This window comes from Eurosta solidaginis, unplaced genomic scaffold (assembly GCF_040869045.1).
Source record: "Eurosta solidaginis isolate ZX-2024a unplaced genomic scaffold, ASM4086904v1 ctg00001077.1, whole genome shotgun sequence".
Lineage (NCBI taxonomy): Eukaryota > Metazoa > Arthropoda > Insecta > Diptera > Tephritidae > Eurosta > Eurosta solidaginis.
In genome coordinates, this window is record NW_027137328.1 from 15,769 (window position 1) to 40,644 (window position 24,876).

Genomic DNA, 24,876 nt, shown 5'->3' on the forward strand with positions numbered 1-24,876 from the left:
CTCCAACATCAGAAAGTCATTTACAAGAATATCTTAGTAAAACCGTTTTAGTTTTGATTTTTCACTTAATCTTGGTATTTTTTAATTTGTATAACAATCAAAAAATTTTTGTTTGGCAATAATACAGCTGATAAACAATCAAGTTTATCAAGAGTATTTCTAGGTGCGTTCATATAACAGCGTGTGTAAATGGATATAATTTTACACCTTATAAGTTTATATGCTTTCATGAGTCCCCCTATTATTTCTTTCCAGTGTATTTTGTTTTTGTAAGCTGTGTAAAAAAATGTACCAGAACTAGATAAACAGCGTACATGAAAACACCAATAGTGTTCTTATGTAAAATTAAGTGCTGTTGCATTAAAATTCTTTGAAAAAAAGCGCAGTGAATAATTTATGATCGTTTCACTTTTGTCTATTCGTTTATGATAAATGTGTGATTCGATTTAGATTACACAGCTCCAATTATTGATATGCACCTCTGTCATTAATGACTTTAGTACGCATTAAATATACAGAAGCATTATGACATATTCTCCTTGTTTTCCTAAAAGACGAACATACTATGGAATTGAATTCAACTTATATTTTCAAATAATTACCGCTGCCACTGGTGCGGATGAGTTCTTCATCAATTGGCGCCGTAGTATCCAAATCCGACCAATCGTTCTCTTGTCGGAATCTTTTTACGATATCAATGTGGGGTGATGTGGCTACCAATGAGCGGGGATACACAAAGTTTCGTTTGGAGGGTGTAGCACCTAAAAGAAGAATATAATTTGATAACAAGTGTCATTTGCATTGCTTTTTATATTTATTCATTATTATTATTTTATATTTATTTTATTAAGTTCTTACCGGATGGCGCATATGTCTTCAACTCACTCTCCCTAAATTTCTGTACATAATTTACACAAACATCCATTTTATCTTTATAGTTGTTGGCATAATTTCGAACGTTTTCCTGCAAAGAATTTGTTAATCCGCAAGAAACGACGACATGTTGCTTTAATTGTTGAGCATCATCAGAAAGACCCCTCTTCATAAGAGCGACTGCTTCTTCAATTTCTAATTCCCTCTTCGTGCGATTTTCTTTCACCTTATCAATATATTGCTCTACTACGTCCAGTGTGTGTTCAGCATGCGCAGCTGCTGTGGCAGTTAATACTTTAACGCGTTCTCTGCCATCATTCTCTATGTTGCGAAATTGTTCATTGAGTGATGAGTAGGCGTTATTTTGTTGTTCACCACATTCTAGTGCAGCTGAAGTATGTTTACCGAAGAGCTCTTGTGTTGATGAATTTAATTTACATGTGTCATTATAAAAGCTTTGTGCAGATGCTGAACACTGTTGTAGTTGTTCGCCATTTGTTTTTGTATTTTCCTCCAATTTTACTGTTAAGCTCTTAAAAGCGTTTGCTCGTGTAAGTCTGTTTGAATATGAATTTTCTTTAAGTGTACTCAATTTTTCAATAATGTCCTCCATAACTGCGCGTTCATTAACTGCAACAGCGCGCTCATTTTCTATTTCATCGTGCATTAGAGCCAAGTGTTGAACACTATCCTCTAAGGCACGTTTAATTTCGTCAATGCGCTTAACCATTTGTGTTGTGTGATTTTGAAGATTATCGTTTTTTTCCTTCAAACTTTCTACAACAGTCTTGTGCATTTTTTCAGTGATAGCTTTTGCTGATCCGATAAATTTTCCAAGTCGCTAAGCTTATCCTCCATTCGTTTGACTAGTTCAATTTGTTTGTTTTCCAGCTCTTTGAACAATTGAGTAAAATGGTTTTTATGGTCCAAGCTAGAATCGCGTATTACTTTTGACCATTTTTCAATTATTGTATTTGTGGATAAAAAAGATTCCTTGCATAAAGCATTGACTTTCTGGAGTTTTATGTCGCTGTCGCTAAACAATTTTTTTTGCACGTTTGTCGTGTTAGCTATGAAGTAAAAATTTGTTACCTAATCAACTTTCAGTAACTAGAATGCAAATCCTACCAAATTCTTCTAGCAGCATTTGAGTATAGGTATGTTGTTGCTCTTGCATATCTTCTACGTTTTTATCCATTAAATCGAAGTTCTCCCGCATACGTTCAGCAAATTGCTCGCATGCAGTTTGAATTTTAACATCAACTTCTTTCCTGCGTTCTATTGTGCTCTTTAATAAGAGAAAAAATTAGATCATCAAAAGAATAACACTTAATAAATATTTACATGCAACTGATGCGTATCTTTGGTGGCAACATCAGCAACATCCAATATTTGTCGCGCTTGATTCGTGAGTACTTCCTCAGTTTTTACGTGTGATTGCAGTAAAACTTTCTTTTCCTTATAGCGCCGCTTTGTACAATTAAGAATCTACAAAATGGATAAGCAATTATTCATATTTATTAATGCTCTGTCATTTGATAAACGTTTACTCACCCTTTTAATTTGCTGCAGCACACCTTGCGTTTGATTCAGATTTTGTTCCGTCCGTTTAAGCTACTCGGTTTTTTCAACCAAATTTAAGCTAACTTCATTCAAGATTTTTTCTTTATTCTGCAGCTCATCTTTAATCGCTTTCAAAAGCAACATTTTTTCATTTAGTTCTCGATTTTGTGAATCCATTTTTAAGGTCATTTCGATGTAAGTTTCTTGCGCCAAGTAAACACAATTTTTATATCGCGCTGCCATTAAATCACGTTTTAGTTTATCAATCTCTTCCGTATATTCTTTGAGCACAGTTTTCGTAGTTAACTTTTGATTTACTTCTGGCTTATTTTGTATGTGTTTAGCGCGATGTGCATACTCTAAAGTGCTTAATGTTTCTTCAATGTCCTTATGACCGGGCGATATTGTGGCAATGATGGATGTTTTGGTGCGGCCACCTAAATAAAAAAACACTGCATTGAAATTAATTTAACTTTGAGAAATGTGTTTTGTTACCCAATGATTCCTGAAGCAAACGTGTCAACTTAGATTCACGGTAGGGTATATGCGGCGTCCTTTCGACTAAAGCAGTGATAACCCGACCTAATGTTAATAAACTTTGATTGATGTTAACAGTTTCTCTAGCGCGTATACCCTTCTCATTTCCCGCCTTAGTTTCATTTTCGCTTCCAGCTAAGTCCGCCAGATTAAGTTTGCCAATTTTTAACATTTCTTCGCCGTCAATGCCATTTTCGCGTATATGAACTAAAATAGAGAACACAGTATGTGAGCGCGAAGATTGCGCGTTCATTAATGTTGTAGCTGTTTTGCGTCTTTCCTTTCCTTTCTCGAGGACCTTATAAACATCGTCTTTACTATGCACTGGAATCTCTTCTAACCCTTGTATGATAACAGATCCTTTCTTTGTACTATCGTCGAAAATGCGTATCTTCACACTGTCATGGGATGAAAGCAAATCGCATAGTTCCTCATTGTACAATTCCAAATAGGAAATGCGCATTGAAAACTCCATTTCCAATAAACGCAGCTCATCAAAAAGATGACACAGAGCACGCGGTATAATACCTATGTCCGAATCCTAAAAATAGAATATATACAAGTTAGTTTTTTGGGAGGGTTTACCCTAGAACTCCGTATTCAGGTTGTTTCACTCCAAACTTGACTAATGAATGCCGTGTTCAATGATGCAATGATGCTCCACTAACCCAAAGATGCGCGGAAATACTGAAAATCGCGTGGCCGATATTGCATCGGTCATGGGTTATTTTTTCGATCGCGGCCACCTTCGAAGGTGTCTAGTCAAAACGGTACAGTGGTCATGTGTAAATAAACTCGGCAGTTTCTAAATTTAGCTCTGGCTTTAACTAACATTAATTGAACCATTAAAAAAAATAAATGTAAGGCGCGATAGCCTCCAAAGAGGGTTTAGGCGAGCTTCTCTTCCAATTTATGTCGTGGACCTTTTAAATTTTTCCTACAAATTGGCAAATTCCTACAAATACCAAGAAAATACATAATGGTTGGACAATACAAAGTTTGTGAGCTATTTGAACCCCAGGCAAATGAAACTCTCCTGACATACCTGAATACGGCTTCAACATCCCGTACCTTATCGTTTTTTAAGATATTGACGGTCGTAACTGATAGCGGATGTTGTAGTCGAAGGTGTATATCAGTCAAGTTTATTTGCGACTTACCTTTGGTTCAAGTAGCTCACTTCCGCATGCCTTCTTCCCCTGATGAAGTATGATTATCATGTAGTATCTTAGTTTGCGTGAGATATGAATAATAAATCACCAAAACGATTGAAATAGCATGATAATGATGGTATTGATAGTTTCCTTGAATAAGATATTGTTTGCCATCAATAACGTCACTAGGGCGCAACCCAATATGTGTGCCCACTAAGGATTCCAAGCAAAATACTAAGCTGCCACCTGAAAGAATTTTCCGCAAAATATGCATTTCTCGTCGTACATCCTATAAGTAAAAGTTAATGAATACATATAAATGGCATAGGTATCTCTATTCTTACCTCCACTCTTTGCTGCGTATAAAAATTCACACTATATTTCAGTCTTTTGAAACAGAAATCTCGATATAACTGATCTGCTTCAATTTCTTCACAAGGCTGCTCCTCCAATTTACTATGCATAAAACTGATGCAGGGAGTCCCACAAGTGTACCCAGCTCTCAGTGCAATAAAATTGGATTGCCTGTAATGTCCACGTCATTTAATATTTGTCCAATCTCCAAGTTTCACCAACCCATACATCCAATTCTGCTGGAAACTTGGATTTGTTCATAATTCAAATGACCGATTGTAGATTAGGGCAGTAAAATTGCTTGGCAAGAACCCCTTCGTTGATTTGGCGATCAATTTTCTTTTATGGAAAGCCTAAAAAAAATGAATTTGAACAAATAAGTAACATAATGAAAAATTAATTACTTACCAAATAAAAAAGTATAAATAAATGTTTACAAAAATACGCCGTGTTGCATTTTCAAGTTGTTTTTATGCACATTGTTGCATTTTGAAGTATCTTTTAAAATCTTTAAAACGTTAGTAAAACTTTTGCAAAAATAAATTGTAACACGGGTAAAACTTAAGTTAAACTTTGAAAAATGTATTTATAATTATATAATTTATATTATAGACACTTATTTATTTGCTATTTTTAAAGTTTTTGAAAATATTCAGAATCATTTCACCTTTTAACATAACTTAATTATTTTTGACTATCGAATGCAACCCAGCGCAAATTGTTGTACTTGAGACCAAAAATGCGACTCTAGACCTGAGATTTCCATCAGGTGAGCGAGGCTGTTTTTAGTTTTGACGTTTATCGCTTAGTGAACACACTTGGTATAGGTACAATATGATTAGCTTAATAAACTATAATTAAACGGTTCTATTAAATTGTATCAAATATAAAGTGCATAAATTCCATATCAAACAGTATTTAAAAGATTAAGGAACTGTAGGAAATGGCTTCGGCTACGGTAAAAAAAGTAGGTTTGCATGCTCAAAACTTAACACAGAATAGGATTGGTTTTCATTAACTGATCTCGATTGGCGACTTTGCGGAGTCTCTAATAGTACTCTAGGACAGGGATCGACTGCTATTGCACATCCAAAAATGTATGACAGAAGTAAATCTTTTTCTGCCTCCGGATTATTGATATCCCGATCAGAAGGCAGCCTTTGACACCTCCGGAAATTTTTTGATTTGTATTAGCAATCGACCCTTGTCCTAGAGTATGACCCTGTTTTGGTTTTTTGCTACATCTTACAGGTGCCATTATTGGAGGAAGATACCATACCATTTGGCGAAGAGGACGATATGCGTGATCCAAGTGTAGCGCCAAAGCGATATGCGTATGTAACCAAGAGGTTCATTTAAATTGGGTTTGTAATTATTAAAACTTCTCAATTTTTGCAGGCATCCTTATGTCACATTTTTCCACCTCTTTTTCCGTAGTGCTGCTGTAGTTATATACATTTTCTGTGGCTGGTTTAGTGACTCCTTCATTACGAGTTTTGTTTTTGTTGTGTTATTTTTGTCTGCTGACTTTTGGACTGTGAAAAATATTACTGGCCGTTTGTTGGTTGGATTGCGCTGGTGGAACTATGTGGATGACGAAGGCGTATCACATTGGGTGTTTGAATCGAAAAAAGGGCGTGTCAATAATAATGAAGCGCGCATATTCTGGTTGGGTTTAATTTTATTTCCCGTTTTTTGGGGACTATTTTTTTTAGTGGCTCTGTTTGGCTTAAAATTCAAATGGCTATTACTTGTGATGATTGCACTAGCATTGAATGGTGCAAATTTATTTGGCTATGTAAAATGTAATTTTGGTGCAAATAAGGATCTCAATTCAGCGGCAACAGATTTTGTTAAAACGCAGTTATTCAAAAACGCTGTTGATATGATGACAAAACCGAATGCACCACAGCCGACTACAGAGCGACCAACAAATATTGTTTAAAAGAGAATTTGTAAAAATATATTGTTTATATTGAAAAACAAAAAAAGAGACACTGAAAACTAGTATTAGTTAGTATATCTTTTGTTATTTTTTGAGTGAATAACTGTAATTTATGGATGTTCGTACGTTTTTTTTTTATTCTTATTAGGATTAAAATTGGACGTAGCGCTGAATTTCATCCAATTTTTTTTTTTTTTTTTTTTTCAAATAACATACGACTATTGAAATTGTGCAATGTTTAACTGGATGCCCTCTTTTGGCATTTTGTTTATAGAAAATAATTAACGTTTTCCAAAGCTTTGGAAACTTTTACTAAAGTTCCTAAAATCTATTTGAAATTTTGAAAAAAATCAGCGCTTGTTTCTATGTTAACTATGTTGTCTGGCTTAATCTGCAAACACTTAGTAACACAACGCATTCCAAAAAATATTGTACTATATCTAATAGACTTTGAATGATCAAGGAACTCAAATTTCTTATATGATTCTTAAAATACTCCCATACTTCCGAAATAGCACTAGAAAATAGCTTCAAAATGAAAACGCAAACAGAACCTAATTGATCCGAAAATACTTTTGAAATTATCGATTTGCTAATAGTCCCAAAATTAGCCGGAGATATACCCAAGTGACAGACCACAAGTGCTTCTGAGATAGTCCAGAATTGACACGAATAAACCCGAAATGGTCTTCACTTCATCTTGAAATCCGTGGGATCTGATTTAGAAAAAAAATTTCAAAATGATTTTGAAAATGTTTCGATATTAAATACAAAAATAGCCCGGAAGGCTTTTAAGTTAGCCCAAACATCCTCCCGAATAGTCCCGAAGATCATGCTGAAATGCTCCCATAGTGTGCTCAAAATCGTTTTGAAGTAGTAGCCAGGGAAAATGTCCTGGAAATAATTCTGGCATGGTCCTCAAACTATACGAACTATGGCCAAAGTAACACTTGTGGATGGGGTCAATTTGAGGCGGATGGCAGTGCGCTCTTTTCAAAGATTGCGTCGATCATCACCTGAAGACAAAATATTGAATATCATCAATGGGGTATAAAGAACGATCTTTCCTGAAATTGTTCTCTACACAAAGCGATCTAAGCGGACTTAGAACTCTTGTTCCTAAGTAATATATGCCTTGCAGCAAATGAGACTTTCAAAATGTAATTTAGTTCTAACTAAAATTGAAATCCGAGTACTGATTGAATCATATAAATATTGTGTGAATTAATTCAATTATATACCAATAACTTTATTAAAATGTCACTTTAATAGCGCAACATTACAATATATCATCGGCTAAAATATTATTAATAATAATAACATAGCTACATACAACGCATAATAATAATAATTACAATTTATAATAATAACATGGAATTGGATAATAAATGGATCATAGTCAATGTGTTGCATTTTGGGGTACCTTTTTGCAAAATCCGCGCAGTAGTAGGGCTAGAGCACTAAATCAAAAACATTTTAAAATTATAATAGTTGTTTAAATCCAATGTAACTTGAGGAATTCTGAAATGTATTGAGTTTGCAGCATTTCAATTTTAAGTTCTAAACTTTTTTTAAACTCGCCCCTTGCTAGCTTCAGAAGCTTCAAAAGTGGAAAAAGTTGGTATTGGTTATAGTTACAAGCGAGAGCAATAACTGGAAAACAGTTTTAAGTGCACATATTTGTTGATATGAAAAATTGGGCATTTGAATCGATAGATAAGAGTTACCGCACGCTGCTAATCTTTTTAAGATTTCATACTTTTCGGTTAACGGTTTTTTTTTTTTTTTTTCAAATTAAAAACCTTTACCAAAACAACACAAAAAATAGCAAAAGCTGCAACTTTTTACAGGTATCATGTTTTTGGACGTGCTGGCTGAGCTAACAATTCATTGATTTGCGTCTTATACGCTTCACGCGCCTCCTTCAAATCCAATTCTAATTCTTCAGTACGCTCAACTTTTTCACCATACATTTGGAGAAGCGCATCGTAGTTGCGTTGAAGCTCATCGTAATTTTTGTCTATCGTTTCGAAGTAGAGCAGCTTTTCTTTGGCCTTAAAAAAGGGAGTATAACAAATGTTGATTATTAGAATACTGAATCAATAACACATTTAACTACAACTCACAGATTCAAGCTCTGTTGTAAGCATAGCAATTTCCTCTGCCAGCACACCACGACCCTCTTCCAGTCGCGCCAGCTCCCATTGTATATGCACTAGCTCACCATCACGTTGCTTCAACATTGATTGTAAATGTTCTAATGTGGTTGTGTTATGTCCACCCATAAAATTCATATGTATGCCATATGAGAGATTGCTTAAAGGGCGGCCAGAATTCGAAATACAATCGATATCCTCCTGAGAAAAGATCGGAAATAGAATTAATTATTTATTAAGTATTTATTGAAAAAGGACTATATTCAAATGGGAAGAAATCAACGCTGATATTTACTCGATTTTACATGGACATGACAAAAATATATCATGTATCATGAAATAACCCGTTAGATTTACACTCACCGCCTGCCAATCAATACTGCCACCTTCAATTGTTTCCACGGGCGAGTTTCGTTCAAAACTCATAGCAGGTGACTGTGAGCAATGTGATGGCTCTAGCGATTGCTGACGTGTCAGTTCGCGTGGCGCTAGTGTGGCTGCGGTAAGAGGAACAACGCGTTGAGATTCATTTGTTGTGTCATTAGTGCTATTAAAATTTTGCACTTTTTCCTCTGATGCCTTCGCTAAGAGTTTCTCTTGTAATGCTTTATTTTTTTGGTCTAAAGCCTCTAGCTTTGATGTGTACTCCGCTAGTTGCCCGTTTAGTGATGCCAATTGTCTAAGAAATAATTTCCAATATACTAATGCAATTACAAATTTTTATTTTTAGTAAATAACATACTTATTCATGCTATTTTCTTTTAAACCATATTCCAATTGCGCTTCTTGTAAAGCCATATTCGCTTTCTCTTCCTGAAGTAGCGCCTTTGATAGTAACTCCTCAAGTTCAGCGCATCGTTTTTGTTGCAACTTAAGTCGTTCCTTATATTTTGCTTCTATATTTTCCAGGGACCTCAATTTACTTTGCGCTGCCGCTGATTTCAAAAACAAGTGATTATTAAAATTATGAGTTAAACATAGTGCAAATACACTAATGATTCGTCTCTGAGGCGAAACGGACGATCGTTTCTTAATAGAGAATGAGGCCCTAAGGCTCACTCACAGAACGGAAAGTTATTTCTTGTAACTCAGAATCAGCGTCGCGGATACACTCATACAATTTTGAGAAATTTTAAAATTAACTCGGAGTTAGAAAGTTATGCAAGTGGGCCTAATTTTTATACAGTCATTAAAACCAAAATTTTGGCTAAGAACGAAAAAGCTTTTGGAATTGCACCCCTTACCAAGTTTATCTAGTAATATACGCTCCTCCTGATTCCAGTTGCTCGTTCGTTGCGCCAAGGTGTTTTGCAGTGATTCTAACTGGCGCAATAGTGGAACTGTTGATAAACTCGCCTCCTGAGCAGACGTTTCCGCACGTAGCTCATCAGCTTCTAAACGCCTCATTAAATCACGATTCTCCGCGCGAAGTTGCTGCTCTCTTTTTGCAGTTGTTTGCTCTGTGCTGTGTAAAAAAATTGCCACTAGGTGGCGCAAGGGTCGAGATATTCACAGAAATCGTATTTGTGGTTTGATTTGGCTCATATTTGGAACACATAATACATACAAGAATAGAAAGCGACCTATGAAAAAAATCGCCACTAGGTGGCGCAAAGATCGTGATTTTCAAAAAAATCATATTTGTGGTCCGATTTGGTCCATATTTGGAACACATAATACATACAAGAATAGAAAGCGACCTATAAAAAAATTGCCACTAGGTGGCGCAAGGGTCGAGATATTCACAAAAATCGTATTTGTGGTTTGATTTGGCTCATATTTGGAACACATAATACATACAAGAATAGAAAGCGACCTATGAAAAAAGCGCCACTAGGTGGCGTAAGGATCGAGATATTCATTAAAATCCTGTTTGTGGTCGATTTGGCTTATATTTGGAACACATAATTCGGACAATAATAAAAAGCGACCTATGAAAAAGCGCCGCTAGGTGGCGCAAAGATCGAAATAATCACAAAAGTCTTATTTGTGGTCAGATTTGGCTTATATTTGGAACACATAATACATACAAGAATAGAAAGCGACCTATGAAAGAAATGGCCGCTAGGTGGCGCAAAGATCGTGATATTCAAAAAAATCGTATTTGTGGTCCGATTTGGTCCATATCTGGAACACATAATACGTACAAGAATAGAAAGCGACCTATAAAAAAATCACCGCTAGGTCGCGCAAGGATCAAGATATTCACAAAAATCGTGTTTATGGTCGATTTGGCTCATATTTGGAACACATAATACGTACAAGAATAGAAAGCGACCTATGAAAAAAATCGCCGCTAGGTGGCGCAAGGATCAAAATAACCACAAAAATCGTATTTGTGGTCCGATTTGGCTCATATACGGAACAAATAATACATACAAGCATAGAAAGAGACCTGTGAAAAAATCATCGCTAGGTGGCGCAAGGATCGAAATATTCACAAAAATCCTGTTTGTGGTCCGATTTGGCTCATATTTGGAACACATAATACATACAAAAATAGAAAGCGACCTATAAAATAATCACCGCTAGGTGGCGCAAGGATCGATATATTCATTAAAATCCTGTTTGCGGTCGATTTGGCTTATATTTGGAACACATAATTCGGACAAGAATAAAAAGCGACATATGAAAAAAATCGCTGCTAGGTGGCACAAGGATCGATATAATCTTAAAAATCGTATTTGTGGTCCGATTTGGCTCATATCCGGAACACATAATACATATAAGAATAGAAAGCGACCTTTGAAAAAATCGCCGCTATGTGGCGCAAAGATCGAAATAATCACAAAAATCTTATTTGTGGTCAGATTTGGCTTATATTTGGAACACATAATACGGACAAGAATAAAAAGCGACCTATGAAAAAAATCGCGGCTAGGTGGCGCAAGGATCAAAATAATCATAAAAATCGTATTTGTGGTCCGCTTTGGCTCATATCCGGAACACATAATACATATAAGAATAGAAAGCGACCTGTGAAAAAATCGCCGCTAGGTGGCGCAAGGATCGAAATAATCACAAAAATCCTATTTTTGGTCAGATTTGGCTCATATTTGGAACACATAATACATACAAGAATAGAAAGCAACCTATGAAAGAAATGACCGCTAGGTGGCGCACAGATCGTGATATTCAAAAAAATCGTATTTGTAGTCCGATTTTGTCCATATTTGGAACAAATAATACGTACAAGAATAGAAAGCGACCTATTAAAAAAATCACCGCTAGGTGGCGCAAGGATCGAAATAATCATAAAAATAATATTTGTGGTCCGATTTGGCTCATATCCGGAACACATAATACATACAAGAATAGAAAGCGACCTTAAAAAAATACCGCTAGGTGGCGCAAGGATCAAGATATTCACAAAAATCGTGTATGTGGTCGATTTGGCTCATATTTGGAATACAAAATAAGTGCAAGAGTAGAAAGCGACCTATGATAAAAATCGCCGCCAGGTGGCGCAAGAATCTAAATAATCACAAAAATCGTATTTGTGGTCCGATTTGGCTCATATACGGAACACATAATACATACAAGTATAGAAAGCGACCTGTGAAAAAATCCCCGCTAGGTGGCGCAAGGATTGAAATATTCACAAAAATCCTGTTTGTGGTCCGATTTGGCTCTTATCCAGAACACATAATACATACAAGAATAGAAAGCGACCTTAAAAAAATCACCGCTAGGTGGTGCAAAGATCGTGATTTTCAAAAAAATCATATTTGTGGTCCGATTTGGTCCATATTTGGAACACATAATACATACAAGAATAGAAACCGACTAATAAAAAAAATCGGCACTAGGTGGCGCAAGGATCGAGATATTCACAAAAATCGTGTTTGTGGTCGATTTGGCTCATTTTGGAATACATAATAAGTGCAAGAGTAGAAAAATCGCCACTAGGTGGCGCAAAGATCGTGATTTTCAAAAAAATCATATTTGTGGTCCGGTTTGGTCCATATTTGGAACACATAATATATACAAGAATAGAAAACGACCAATGAAAAAAATCCCCACTAGGTGGCGCAAGGATCGAGATATTCATTAAAATCCTGTTTGTGGTCGATTTGGCTTATATTTGGAACACTTAAATCGGACAAGAATAAAAAGCGACCTATGAAAAAAATCGCCGCTAGGTGACGCATGGATCGAAATAATCATAAAAATCGTATTTGTGGTCCGATTTGGCTCATATTTAGAACACATAATACATACAAGAATAGAAAGCGACCTATAAAAAAATTGCCACTAGGTGGCGCAAGGGTCGAGATATTCACAGAAATCGTATTTGTGGTTTGATTTGGTTCATATTTGGAACACATAATACATACAAGAATAGAAAGCGACCTATGAAAAAAATCGCCACTAGGTGGCGCAAAGATCGTGATTTTCAAAAAAATCATATTTGTGGTCCGATTTGGTCCATATTTGGAACACATAATATATACAAGAATAGAAAGCGACCTATGAAAAAAAATAGCCACTAGGTGGCGCAAGGATCGGGATATTCATTAAAATCCCATTTGTGGTCGATTTGGCTTATATTTGGAACACATAATACGGACAAGAATAGAAGGCGACCTATGAAAAAAATCGCCGCTAGGTGGCGCAAGGATCGAAATAATCACAAAAATCGTATTTGTGGTCCGATTTGCTCATATTTGGAACACATAATACATACAAGTATAGAAAGCGACTTATGAAAAAAATCGCCGCTTGGTGGCGCAAGGATCGAAATATTCACAAAAATCCTATTTTTGGTCAGATTTGGCTCATATTTGGAACACATAATACATACAAGAATAGAAAGCAACCTATGAAAGAAATGACCGCTAGGTGGCGCAAAGATCGTGATATTCAAAAAAATCGTATTTGTGGTCCGATTTTGTCCATATTTGGAACACATAATACGTACAAGAATAGAAAGCGACCTATTAAAAAAATCGCCGCTAGGTGGCGCAAGGATCGAAATAATCATAAAAATAGTGTTTGTGGTCCGATTTGGCTCATATCCGGAACACATAATACATACAAGAATAGAAAGCGACCTTAAAAAAATCACCGCTAGGTGGCGCAAAGATCGTGATTTTCAAAAAAATCATAGTTGTGGTCCGATTTGGTCCATATTCGGAACACATAATACATACAAGAATAGAAAGCGACCTATGAAAAAAATCGCCACTAGGTGGCGCAAGGATCAAGATATTCACAAAAATCGTGTTTATGGTCGATTTGGCTCATATTTGGAACACATAATACATACAAGGATAGAAAGCGACCTATAAAAAAAATCGGCACTAGGTGGCGCAAGGATCGAGATATTCACAAAAATCGTGTATGTGGTCGATTTGGCTCATATTTGGAATACAAAATAAGTGCAAGAGTAGAAAGCGACCTATGATAAAAATCGCCGCCAGGTGGCGCAAGAATCTAAATAATCACAAAAATCGTATTTGTGGTCCGATTTGGCTCATATACGGAACACATAATACATACAAGTATAGAAAGCGACCTGTGAAAAAATCCCCGCTAGGTGGCGCAAGGATTGAAATATTCACAAAAATCCTGTTTGTGGTCCGATTTGGCTCGTATCCAGAACACATAATACATACAAGAATAGAAAGCGACCTTAAAAAAATCACCGCTAGGTGGTGCAAAGATCGTGATTTTCAAAAAAATCATATTTGTGGTCCGATTTGGTCCATATTTGGAACACATAATACATACAAGAATAGAAACCGACTAATAAAAAAAATCGGCACTAGGTGGCGCAAGGATCGAGATATTCATAAAAATCGTGTTTGTGGTCGATTTGGCTCATATTTGGAATACATAATATGTGCAAGAGTAGAAAGCGACCTATGAAAAAAATCGCCACTAGGTGGCGCAAAGATCGTGATTTTCAAAAAAATCATATTTGTGGTCCGATTTGGTCCATATTTGGAACACATAATATATACAAGAATAGAAAGCGACCAATGAAAAAAATCCCCACTAGGTGGCGCAAGAATCGAGATATTCATTAAAATCCTGTTTGTGGTCGATTTGGCTTATATTTGGAACACATAATTCGGACAAGAATAAAAAGCGACCTATGAAAAAAATCGCCGCTAGGTGACGCATGGATCGAAATAATCATAAAAATCGTATTTGTGGTCCGATTTGGCTCATATTTGGAACACATAATACATACAAGAATAGAAAGCGACCTATGAAAAAAAATAGCCACTAGGTGGCGCAAGGATCGAGATATTCATTAAAATCTTGTTTGTGGTCGATTTGGCTTATATTTGGAACACATAATTCGGACAAGAATAAAAAGCGACCTATGAAAAAAAATGCCGCTAGGTGGCGCAAGGGTCGAGATATTCACAGAAATCGTATTTGTGGTTTGATTTGGTTCATATTTGGAACACATAATACATACAAGGATAGAAAGCGACCTATGAAAAAAATCGCCACTAGGTGGCGCAAAGATCGTGATTTTCAAAAAAATCATATTTGTGGTACGATTTGGTCCATATTTGGAGCACATAATACATACAAGAATAGAAAGCGACCTATGAAAAAAAATAGCCACTAGGTGGCGCAAGGATCGAGATATTCATTAAAATCTTGTTTGTGGTCGATTTGGCTTATATTTGGAACACATAATTCGGGCAAGAATAAAAAGCGACCTATGAAAAAAAATGCCGCTAGGTGGAGCAAGTATCGAAATAATCACAAAAATCGTATTTGTGGTCCGATTTGGCTCATATTTGGAACACATAATACATACAAGAATAGAAAGCGACCTATAAAAAAAATCGCCACTAGGTGGCGCAAAGATCGTGATTTTGAAAAAAATCATATTTGTGGTCCGATTTGGTCCATATTTGGAACACATAATACATACAAGAATAAAAAGCGACCTATGAAAAAATCGCCACTAGGTGGCGCAAGGATCGAGATATTCATTAAAATCCCGTTTGTGGTCGATTTGGCTTATATTTGGAACACATAATTCGGACAAGAATAAAAAGCGACCTATGAAAAAAATCGCCGCTAGGTGGAGCAAGGATCGAAATAATCACAAAAATCGTATTTGTGGTCCGATTTGGCTCATATTTGGAACACATAATACATACAAGAATAGAAAGCGACCTATAAAAAAAATCGCCACTAGGTGGCGCAAAGATCGTGATTTTCAAAAAAATCATATTTGTGGTCCGATTTGGTCCATATTTGGAACACATAATATATACAAGAATAGAAAGCGACCAATGAAAAAAAATCCCCACTAGGTGGCGCAAGGATCGAGATATTCATTAAAATCCTGTTTGTGGTCGATTTGGCTTATATTTGGAACACATAATTCGGACAAGAATAAAAAGCGACCTATGAAAAAATCGCCGCTAGGTGACGCATGGATCGAAATAATCATAAAAATCGTATTTGTGGTCCGATTTGGCTCATATTTGGAACACATAATACATACAAGAATAGAAAGCGACCTATAAAAAAATTGCCACTAGGTGGCGCAAGGGTCGAGATATTCACAGAAATCGTATTTGTGGTTTGATTTGGTTCATATTTGGAACACATAATACATACAAGAATAGAAAGCGACCTATGAAAAAAATCGCCACTAGGTGGCGCAAAGATTGTGATTTTCAAAAAAATCATATTTGTGGTCCGATTTGGTCCATATTTGGAACACATAATATATACAAGAATAGAAAGCGACCTATGAAAAAAAATAGCCACTAGGTGGCGCAAGGATCGAGATATTCATTAAAATCTTGTTTGTGGTCGATTTGGCTTATATTTGGAACACATAATTCGGACAAGAATAAAAAGCGACCTATGAAAAAAATCCACGCTAGGTGGAGCAAGGATCGAAATAATCACAAAAATCGTATTTGTGGTCCGATTTGGCTCATATTTGGAACACATAATACATACAAGAATAGAAAGCGACCTATAAAAAAAAAACGCCACTAGGTGGCGCAAAGATCGTGATTTTGAAAAAAATCATATTTGTGGTCCGATTTGGTCCATATTTGGAACACATAATACATACAAGAATAGAAAGCGACCTATGAAAAAATCGCCACTAGGTGGCGCAAGGATCGAGATATTCATTAAAATCCCATTTGTGGTCGATTTGGCTTATATTTGGAACACATAATTCGGACAAGAATAAAAAGCGACCTATGAAAAAAATCGCCGCTAGTTGGAGCAAGGATCGAAATAATCACAAAAATCGTATTTGTGGTCCGATTTGGCTCATATTTGGAACACATAATACATACAAGTATAGAAAGCGACTTATGAAAAAAATCGCCGCTTGGTGGCGCAAGGATCGAAATATTCACAAAAATCCTATTTTTGGTCAGATTTGGCTCATATTTGGAACACATAATACATACAAGAATAGAAAGCAACCTATGAAAGAAATGACCGCTAGGTGGCGCAAAGATCGTGATATTCAAAAAAATCGTATTTGTGGTCCGATTTTGTCCATATTTGGAACACATAATACGTACAAGAATAGAAAGCGACCTATTAAAAAAATCGCCGCTAGGTGGCGCAAGGATCGAAATAATCATAAAAATAGTATTTGTGGTCCGATTTGGCTCATATCCGGAACACATAATACATACAAGAATAGAAAGCGACCTTAAAAAAATCACCGCTAGGTGGCGCAAAGATCGTGATTTTCAAAAAAATCATAGTTGTGGTCCGATTTGGTCCATATTCCGAACACATATTACGTACAAGAATAGAAAGCGACCTATGAAAAAAATCGCCACTAGGTGGCGCAAGGATCAAGATATTCACAAAAATCGTGTTTATGGTCGATTTGGCTCATATTTGGAACACATAATACATACAAGGATAGAAAGCGACCTATAAAAAAATCGGCACTAGGTGGCGCAAGGATCGAGATATTCACAAAAATCGTGTATGTGGTCGATTTGGCTCATATTTGGAATACAAAATAAGTGCAAGAGTAGAAAGCGACCTATGATAAAAATCGCCGCCAGGTGGCGCAAGAATCGAAATAATCACAAAAATCGTATTTGTGGTCCGATTTGGCTCATATACGGAACACATAATACATACAAGTATAGAAAGCGACCTGTGAAAAAATCCCCGCTAGGTGGCGCAAGGATTGAAATATTCACAAAAATCCTGTTTGTGGTCCGATTTGGCTCTTATCCAGAACACATAATACATACAAGAATAGAAAGCGACCTTAAAAAAATCACCGCTAGGTGGTGCAAAGATCGTGATTTTCAAAAAAATCATATTTGTGGTCCGATTTGGTCCATATTTGGAACACATAATACATACAAGAATAGAAACCGACTAATAAAAAAAATCGGCACTAGGTGGCGCAAGGATCGAGATATTCATAAAAATCGTGTTTGTGGTCGATTTGGCTCATATTTGGAATACATAATAAGTGCAAGAGTAGAAAGCGACCTATGAAAAAAATCGCCACTAGGTGGCGCAAAGATCGTGATTTTCAAAAAAATCATATTTGTGGTCCGATTTGGTCCATATTTGGAACACATAATATATACAAGGATAGAAAGCGACCAATGAAAAAAAATCCCCACTAGGTGGCGCAAGGATCGAGATATTCATTAAAATCCTGTTTGTGGTCGATTTGGCTTATATTTGGAACACATAATTCGGACAAGAATAAAAAGCGACCTACGAAAAAAATCGCCGCTAGGTGACGCATGGATCGAAATAATCATAAAAATCGTATTTGTGGTCCGATTTGGCTCATATTTGGAACACATAATACATACAAGAATAGAAAGCGACCTATGAAAAAAAATAGCCACTAGGTGGCGCAAGGATCGAGATATTCATTAAAATCTTGTTTGTGGTCGATTTGGCTTATATTTGGAACACATAATTCGGACAAGAATAAAAAGCGACCTATGAAAAAAAATGCCGCTAGGTAGCGCAAGGGTCGAGATATTCACAGAAATCGTATTTGTGGTTTGATTTGGTTCATATTTGGAACACATAATACATACAAGGATAGAAAGCGACCTATGAAAAAAATCGCCACTAGGTGGCGCAAAGATCGTGATTTTCAAAAAAATCATATTTGTGGTACGATTTGGTCCATATTTGGAACACATAATACATACAAGAATAGAAAGCGACCTATGAAAAAAAATAGCCACTAGGTGGCGCAAGGATCGAGATATTCATTAAAATCTTGTTTGTGGTCGATTTGGCTTATATTTGGAACACATAATTCGGGCAAGAATAAAAAGCGACCTATGAAAAAAAATGCCGCTAGGTGGAGCAAGTATCGAAATAATCACAAAAATCGTATTTGTGGTCCGATTTGGCTCATATTTGGAACACATAATACATACAAGAATAGAAAGCGACCAATGAAAAAAAATCCCCACTAGGTGGCGCAAGGATCGAGATATTCATTAAAATCCTGTTTGTGGTCGATTTGGCTTATATTTGGAACACATAATTCGGACAAGAATAAAAAGCGACCTACGAAAAAAATCGCCGCTAGGTGACGCATGGATCGAAATAATCATAAAAATCGTATTTGTGGTCCGATTTGGCTCATATTTGGAACACATAATACATACAAGAATAGAAAGCGACCTATGAAAAAAAATAGCCACTAGGTGGCGCAAGGATCGAGATATTCATTAAAATCTTGTTTGTGGTCGATTTGGCTTATATTTGGAACACATAATTCGGGCAAGAATAAAAAGCGACCTATGAAAAAAAATGCCGCTAGGTGGAGCAAGTATCGAAATAATCACAAAAATCGTATTTGTGGTCCGATTTGGCTCATATTTGGAACACATAATACATACAAGAATAGAAAGCGACCTATAAAAAAAATCGCCACTAGGTGGCGCAAAGATCGTGATTTTGAAAACAATCGTATTTGTGGTCCGATTTGGTCCATATTTGGAACACATAATACATACAAGAATAAAAAGCGACCTATGAAAAAATCGCCACTAGGTGGCGCAAAGACCGTGATTTTCAAAAAAATCATATTTGTGGTCCGATTTGGTCCATATTTGGAACACATAATATATACAAGAATAGAAAGCGACCAATGAAAAAAAATCCCCACTAGGTGGCGCAAGGATCGAGATATTCATTAAAATCCTGTTTGTGGTCGATTTGGCTTATATTTGGAACACATAATTCGGACAAGAATAAAAAGCGACCTATGAAAAAAATCGCCGCTAGGTGGAGCAAGGATCGAAATAATCACAAAAATCGTATTTGTGGTCCGATTTGGCTCATATTTGGAACACATAATACATACAAGAATAGAAAGCGACCTATAAAAAAATTGCCACTAGGTGGCGCAAAGACCGTGATTTTCAAAAAAATCATATTTGTGGTCCGATTTGGTCCATATTTGGAACACATAATATATACAAGAATAGAAAGCGACCAATGAAAAAAAATCCCCACTAGGTGGCGCAAGGATCGAGATATTCATTAAAATCCTGTTTGTGGTCGATTTGGCTTATATTTGGAACACATAATTCGGACAAGAATAAAAAGCGACCTATGAAAAAATCGCCGCTAGGTGACGCATGGATCGAAATAATCATAAAAATCGTATTTGTGGTCCGATTTGGCTCATATTTGGAACACATAATACATACAAGAATAGAAAGCGACCTATAAAAAAATTTCCACTAGGTGGCGCAAGGGTCGAGATATTCACAGAAATCGTATTTGTGGTTTGATTTGGTTCATATTTGGAACACATAATACATACAAGAATAGAAAGCGATCTATGAAAAAAATCGCCACTAGGTGGCGCAAAGATCGTGATTTTCAAAAAAATCATATTTGTGGTCCGATTTGGTCCATATTTGGAACACATAATACATACAAGAATAGAAAGCGACCTATGAAAAAATCGCCACTAGGTGGCGCAAGGATCGAGATATTCATTAAAATCCCCTTTGTGGTCGTTTTGGCTTATATTTGGAACACATAATTCGGACAAGAATAAAAAGCGACCTATGAAAAAAATCGCCGCTAGGTGGAGCAAGGATCGAAATAATCACAAAAATCGTCTTTGTGGTCCGATTTGGCTCATATTTGGAACACATAATACATACAAGAATAGAAAGCGACCTATAAAAAAATCACCGCCAGGTGGCGCAAGGATCAAGATATTCACAAAAATCGTGTTTATGGTCGATTTGGCTCATATTTGGAACACATAATACGTACAAAAATAGAAAGCGATCAATGAAAAAAATCGCCGCTAGGTGGCGCAAGGATCGAAAAAATCGTTTTTGTGGTCCGATTTGGCTCATATCCGGAACACATAATACATATAAGAATAGAAAGCGACCTATGAAAAATCGTCGCTAGGTGGGGCAAGTATTGAAATAATCACAAAAATCTTATTTGTGGTCAGATTTGGCTCATATTTGGAACACATAATACATACAAGAATAGAAAGCGACCTATGAAAGAAATGGCCGCTAGGTAGCGCAAAGATTCTGATATTCAAAAAAATCGTATTTGTGGTCCGATTTGGTCCATATTTGGACACATAATACGTACAAAAATAGAAAGCGACCTATTAAAAAAATCGGCGCTAGGTGGCGCAAGGATCGAAATAATCATAAAAATCGAATTTGTGGTCCGATTTGGCTCATATCCGGAACACATAATACATACAAGAATAGAAAGCGACCTATAAAAAGATCACCGCCAGGTGGCGCAAGGATTAAGATATTCACAAAAATCGTGTTTATGGTCGATTTGGCTCATATTTGGAACACATAATACGTACAAAAATAGAAAGCGACCTATGAAAAAACTCGCCACTAGGTGGCGCAAAATCGTGATTTTGAAAAAAATCATATTTGTGGTCCGATTTGGTCCATATTTGGAACACATAATACATACAAGAATAGAAAGCGACCTATGAAAAAATCGCCACTAGGTGGCGCAAGGATCGAGATATTCATTAAAATCCCGTTTGTGGTCGATTTGGCTTATATTTGGAACATATAATTCGGACAAGAATAGAAAGCGACCTTTGAAAAAATCGCCGCTATGTGGCGCAAAGATCGAAATATTCACAAAAATCTTATTTGTGGTCAGATTTGGCTTATATTTGGAACACATAATACATACAAGAATAGAAAGCGACCTATAAAAAAAAATCGCCACTAGGTGGCGCAAAGATCGTGATTTTGAAAAAAATCATATTTGTTGTCCGATTTGGTCCATATTTGGAACACATTATACATACAAGAATAGAAAGCGACCTATGAAAAAATCGCCACTAGGTGGCGCAAGGATCGAGATATTCATTAAAATCCCGTTTGTGGTCGATTTGGCTTATATTTGGAAAACATAATTCGGACAAGAATAGAAAGCGACCTTTGAAAAAATCGCCGCTATGTGGCGCAAATATCGAAATAATCACAAAAATCTTATTTGTGGTCAGATTTGGCCTATATTTGGAACACATAATACGGACAAGAATAAAAAGCGACCTATGAAAAAAATCGCCGCTAGGTGGCGCAAGGATCGAAATAATCATAAAAATCGAATTTGTGGTCCGATTTGGCTCATATCCGGAACACATAATACACATAAGAATAGAAAGCGACCTGTGAAAAAATCGCCGCTAGGTGGCGCAAGTATCGAAATAATCACAAAAATCCTATTTTTGGTCAGATTTGGCTCATATTTGGAACACATAATACATACAAGAATAGAAAGCAACCTATAAAAGAAATGACCGCTAGGAGGCGCAAAGATCGTGATATTCAAAAAAATCGTATTTGTGGTCCGATTTTGTCCATATTTGGAACACATAATACGTACAATACGTGGCGGCCACCGATTTGGCTCATATTTGGAACACATAATACATACAAGAATAGAAAGCGACCTATGAAAAAATCGCCACTAGGTGGCGCAAGGGTCGAGATATTCATTAAAATCCCGTTTGTGGTCGATTTGGCTTATATTTGGAACATATAATTCGGACAAGAATAGAAAGCGACCTTTGAAAAAATCGCCGCTATGTGGCGCAAAGATCGAAATATTCACAAAAATCTTATTTGTGGTCAGATTTGGCTTATATTTGGAACACATAATACATACAAGAATAGAAAGCGACCTATAAAAAAAAATCGCCACTAGGTGGCGCAAAGATCGTGATTTTGAAAAAAATCATACTTGTGGTCCGATTTGGTCCATATTTGGAACACATAATACATACAAGAATAGAAAGCGACCTATGAAAAAATCGCCACTAGGTGGCGCAAGGATCGAGATATTCATTAAAATCCCGTTTGTGATCGATTTGGCTTATATTTGGAACACATAATTCGGGCAAGAATAAAAAGCGACCTATGAAAAAAATCGCCGCTAGGTGGAGCAAGGATCGAAATAATCACAAAAATCGTATTTGTGGTCCGATTTGGCTCATATTTGGAACACATAATACATACAAGAATAGAAAGCGACCTATAAAAAAATCGCCACTAGCTGGCGCAAAGATCGTGATTTTGAAAAAAATCATATTTGTGGTCCGATTTGGTCCATATTTGGAACACATAATACATACAAGAATAGAAAGCGACCTATGAAAAAAAATCGCCACTAGGTGGCGCAAAGATCGTGATTTTGAAAAAAATCATATTTGTGGTCCGATTTGGTCCATATTTGGAACACATAATACATACAAGAATAGAAAGCGACCTATGAAAAAATCGCCGCTAGGTGGGGTAAAGATTGAAATATTCACAAAAATCCTGTTTGTGGTCCGATTTGGCTCATATTTGGAACATATAATACATACAAGGATAGAAACCGACCTATACAAAAAATCGGCACTAGGTGGCGCAAGGGTCGAGATATTCACAGATATCTTATTTGTGGTTTGATTTGGCTCATATTTGGAACACATAATACATACATGAATAGAAAGCGACCTATGAAAAAAATCGCCACTAGATGGCGCAAAGATCGTGATTTTCAAAAAATATCATATTTGTGGTCCGATTTGGTCCATATTTGGAACACATAATACGTACAAGAATAGAAAGCGACCTATTAAAAAAATCGGCGCTAGGTGGCGCAAGGATCGAAATAATCACAAAAATCGTATTTGTGGTCCGATTTGGCTCATATTTGGAACACATAATACATACAAGAATAGAAAGCGACCTATAAAAAAATCGGCACTAGGTGGCGCAAAGATCGTGATTTTGAAAAAAATCATATTTGTGGTCCGATTTGGTCCATATTTGGAACACATAATACATACAAGAATAGAAAGCGACCTATGAAAAAAATCGCCACTAGGTGGCGCAAAGATCGTGTTTTTGAAAAAAATCATATTTGTGGTCCGATTTGGTCCATATTTGGAACACATAATACGTACAAGAATAGAAAGCGACCTATTAAAAAAATCGGCGCTAGGTGGCGCAAGGATCGAAATAATCATAAAAATCATATTTGTGGTCCGATTTGGCTCATATCCGGAACACATAATACATATAGGAATAGAAAGCGACCTATGAAAAAATCGCCGCTAGGTGGCGCAAGGATCGAAATAATCACAAAAATCTTATTTGTGGTCAGATGTGGCTCATATTTGGAACACATAATACATACAAGAATAGAAAGCAACCTATGAAAGAAATGGCCGTTAGGTGGCGCAAAGATCGTGATATTAAAAAAAATCGTATTTGTGGTCCGATTTGGTCCATATTTTGAACACATAATACGTACAAGAATAGAAAGCGACATATTAAAAAATCGCCGCTAGGTGGCGCAAGGATCGAAATAATCATAAAAATCGTATTTTTGGTCCGATTTGGCTCATATCCGGAACACATAATACATACAAGGATAGAAAGCGACCTATAAAAAATCACCGCTAGGTGGCGCAAGGATCAAGATATTCACAAAAATCGTGTTTGTGGTCGATTTGGCTCATATTTGGAGGTTATCGCGCCTTACATTTATTTTTTTTTAATACATACAAGGATAGAAAGCGACCTATAAAAAAATCGGCACTAGGTGGCGCAAGGATCGAGATATTCACAAAAATCGTGTTTGTGGTCGATTTGGCTCATATTTGGAGGTTATCGCGCCTTACATTTATTTTTTTTTAATACATACAAGGATAGAAAGCGACCTATTAAAAAAATCGGCACTAGGTGGCGCAAGGATCGAGATATTCACAGAAATCGTATTTGTGGTTTGATTTGGTCCATATTTGGAACAC

At 36.3% G+C, this 24,876-nt stretch overlaps 3 protein-coding genes across 4 annotated transcripts; 1 reads left to right on the plus strand and 2 right to left on the minus strand.

Annotated features, from left to right (window-relative positions):
• Window positions 1–627: 627 nt before the first annotated feature.
• On the minus strand, window positions 628–4,591 carry LOC137236346 (kinesin-like protein Klp61F; the record flags this gene model as incomplete). Its single annotated transcript, XM_067758861.1, is given in 10 exon segments — window positions 628–761; window positions 859–1,683; window positions 1,686–1,943; window positions 2,002–2,161; window positions 2,218–2,361; window positions 2,428–2,873; window positions 2,932–3,514; window positions 4,134–4,172; window positions 4,234–4,416; window positions 4,472–4,591. Coding segments are annotated over 10 exon segments (2,892 nt in total), but the record flags the coding sequence as incomplete, so codon positions are not given.
• An 818-nt stretch (window positions 4,592–5,409) lies between these two features.
• Window positions 5,410–6,426, plus strand: LOC137236345 (uncharacterized Golgi apparatus membrane protein-like protein CG5021). 2 transcript variants are annotated; one of them, XM_067758859.1, is made up of 3 exons: window positions 5,410–5,439; window positions 5,733–5,815; window positions 5,880–6,426. In XM_067758859.1, the coding sequence occupies exons 1-3, from the start codon at window positions 5,425–5,427 to the stop codon at window positions 6,424–6,426; spliced, it is 645 nt and encodes a 214-aa protein (XP_067614960.1). In that variant the 5' UTR covers window positions 5,410–5,424. The 2 variants fall into 2 exon arrangements, with proteins under 2 accessions (XP_067614960.1, XP_067614961.1); XM_067758860.1 differs by having other exon boundaries at window positions 5,425–5,448.
• A 1,359-nt stretch (window positions 6,427–7,785) lies between these two features.
• LOC137236347 (TATA element modulatory factor-like) lies at window positions 7,786–10,047 on the minus strand (the record flags this gene model as incomplete). Its single annotated transcript, XM_067758862.1, has 5 exons — window positions 7,786–8,480; window positions 8,553–8,783; window positions 8,946–9,261; window positions 9,325–9,517; window positions 9,827–10,047. Coding segments are annotated over 5 exons (1,162 nt in total), but the record flags the coding sequence as incomplete, so codon positions are not given.
• Window positions 10,048–24,876: the final 14,829 nt, after the last annotated feature.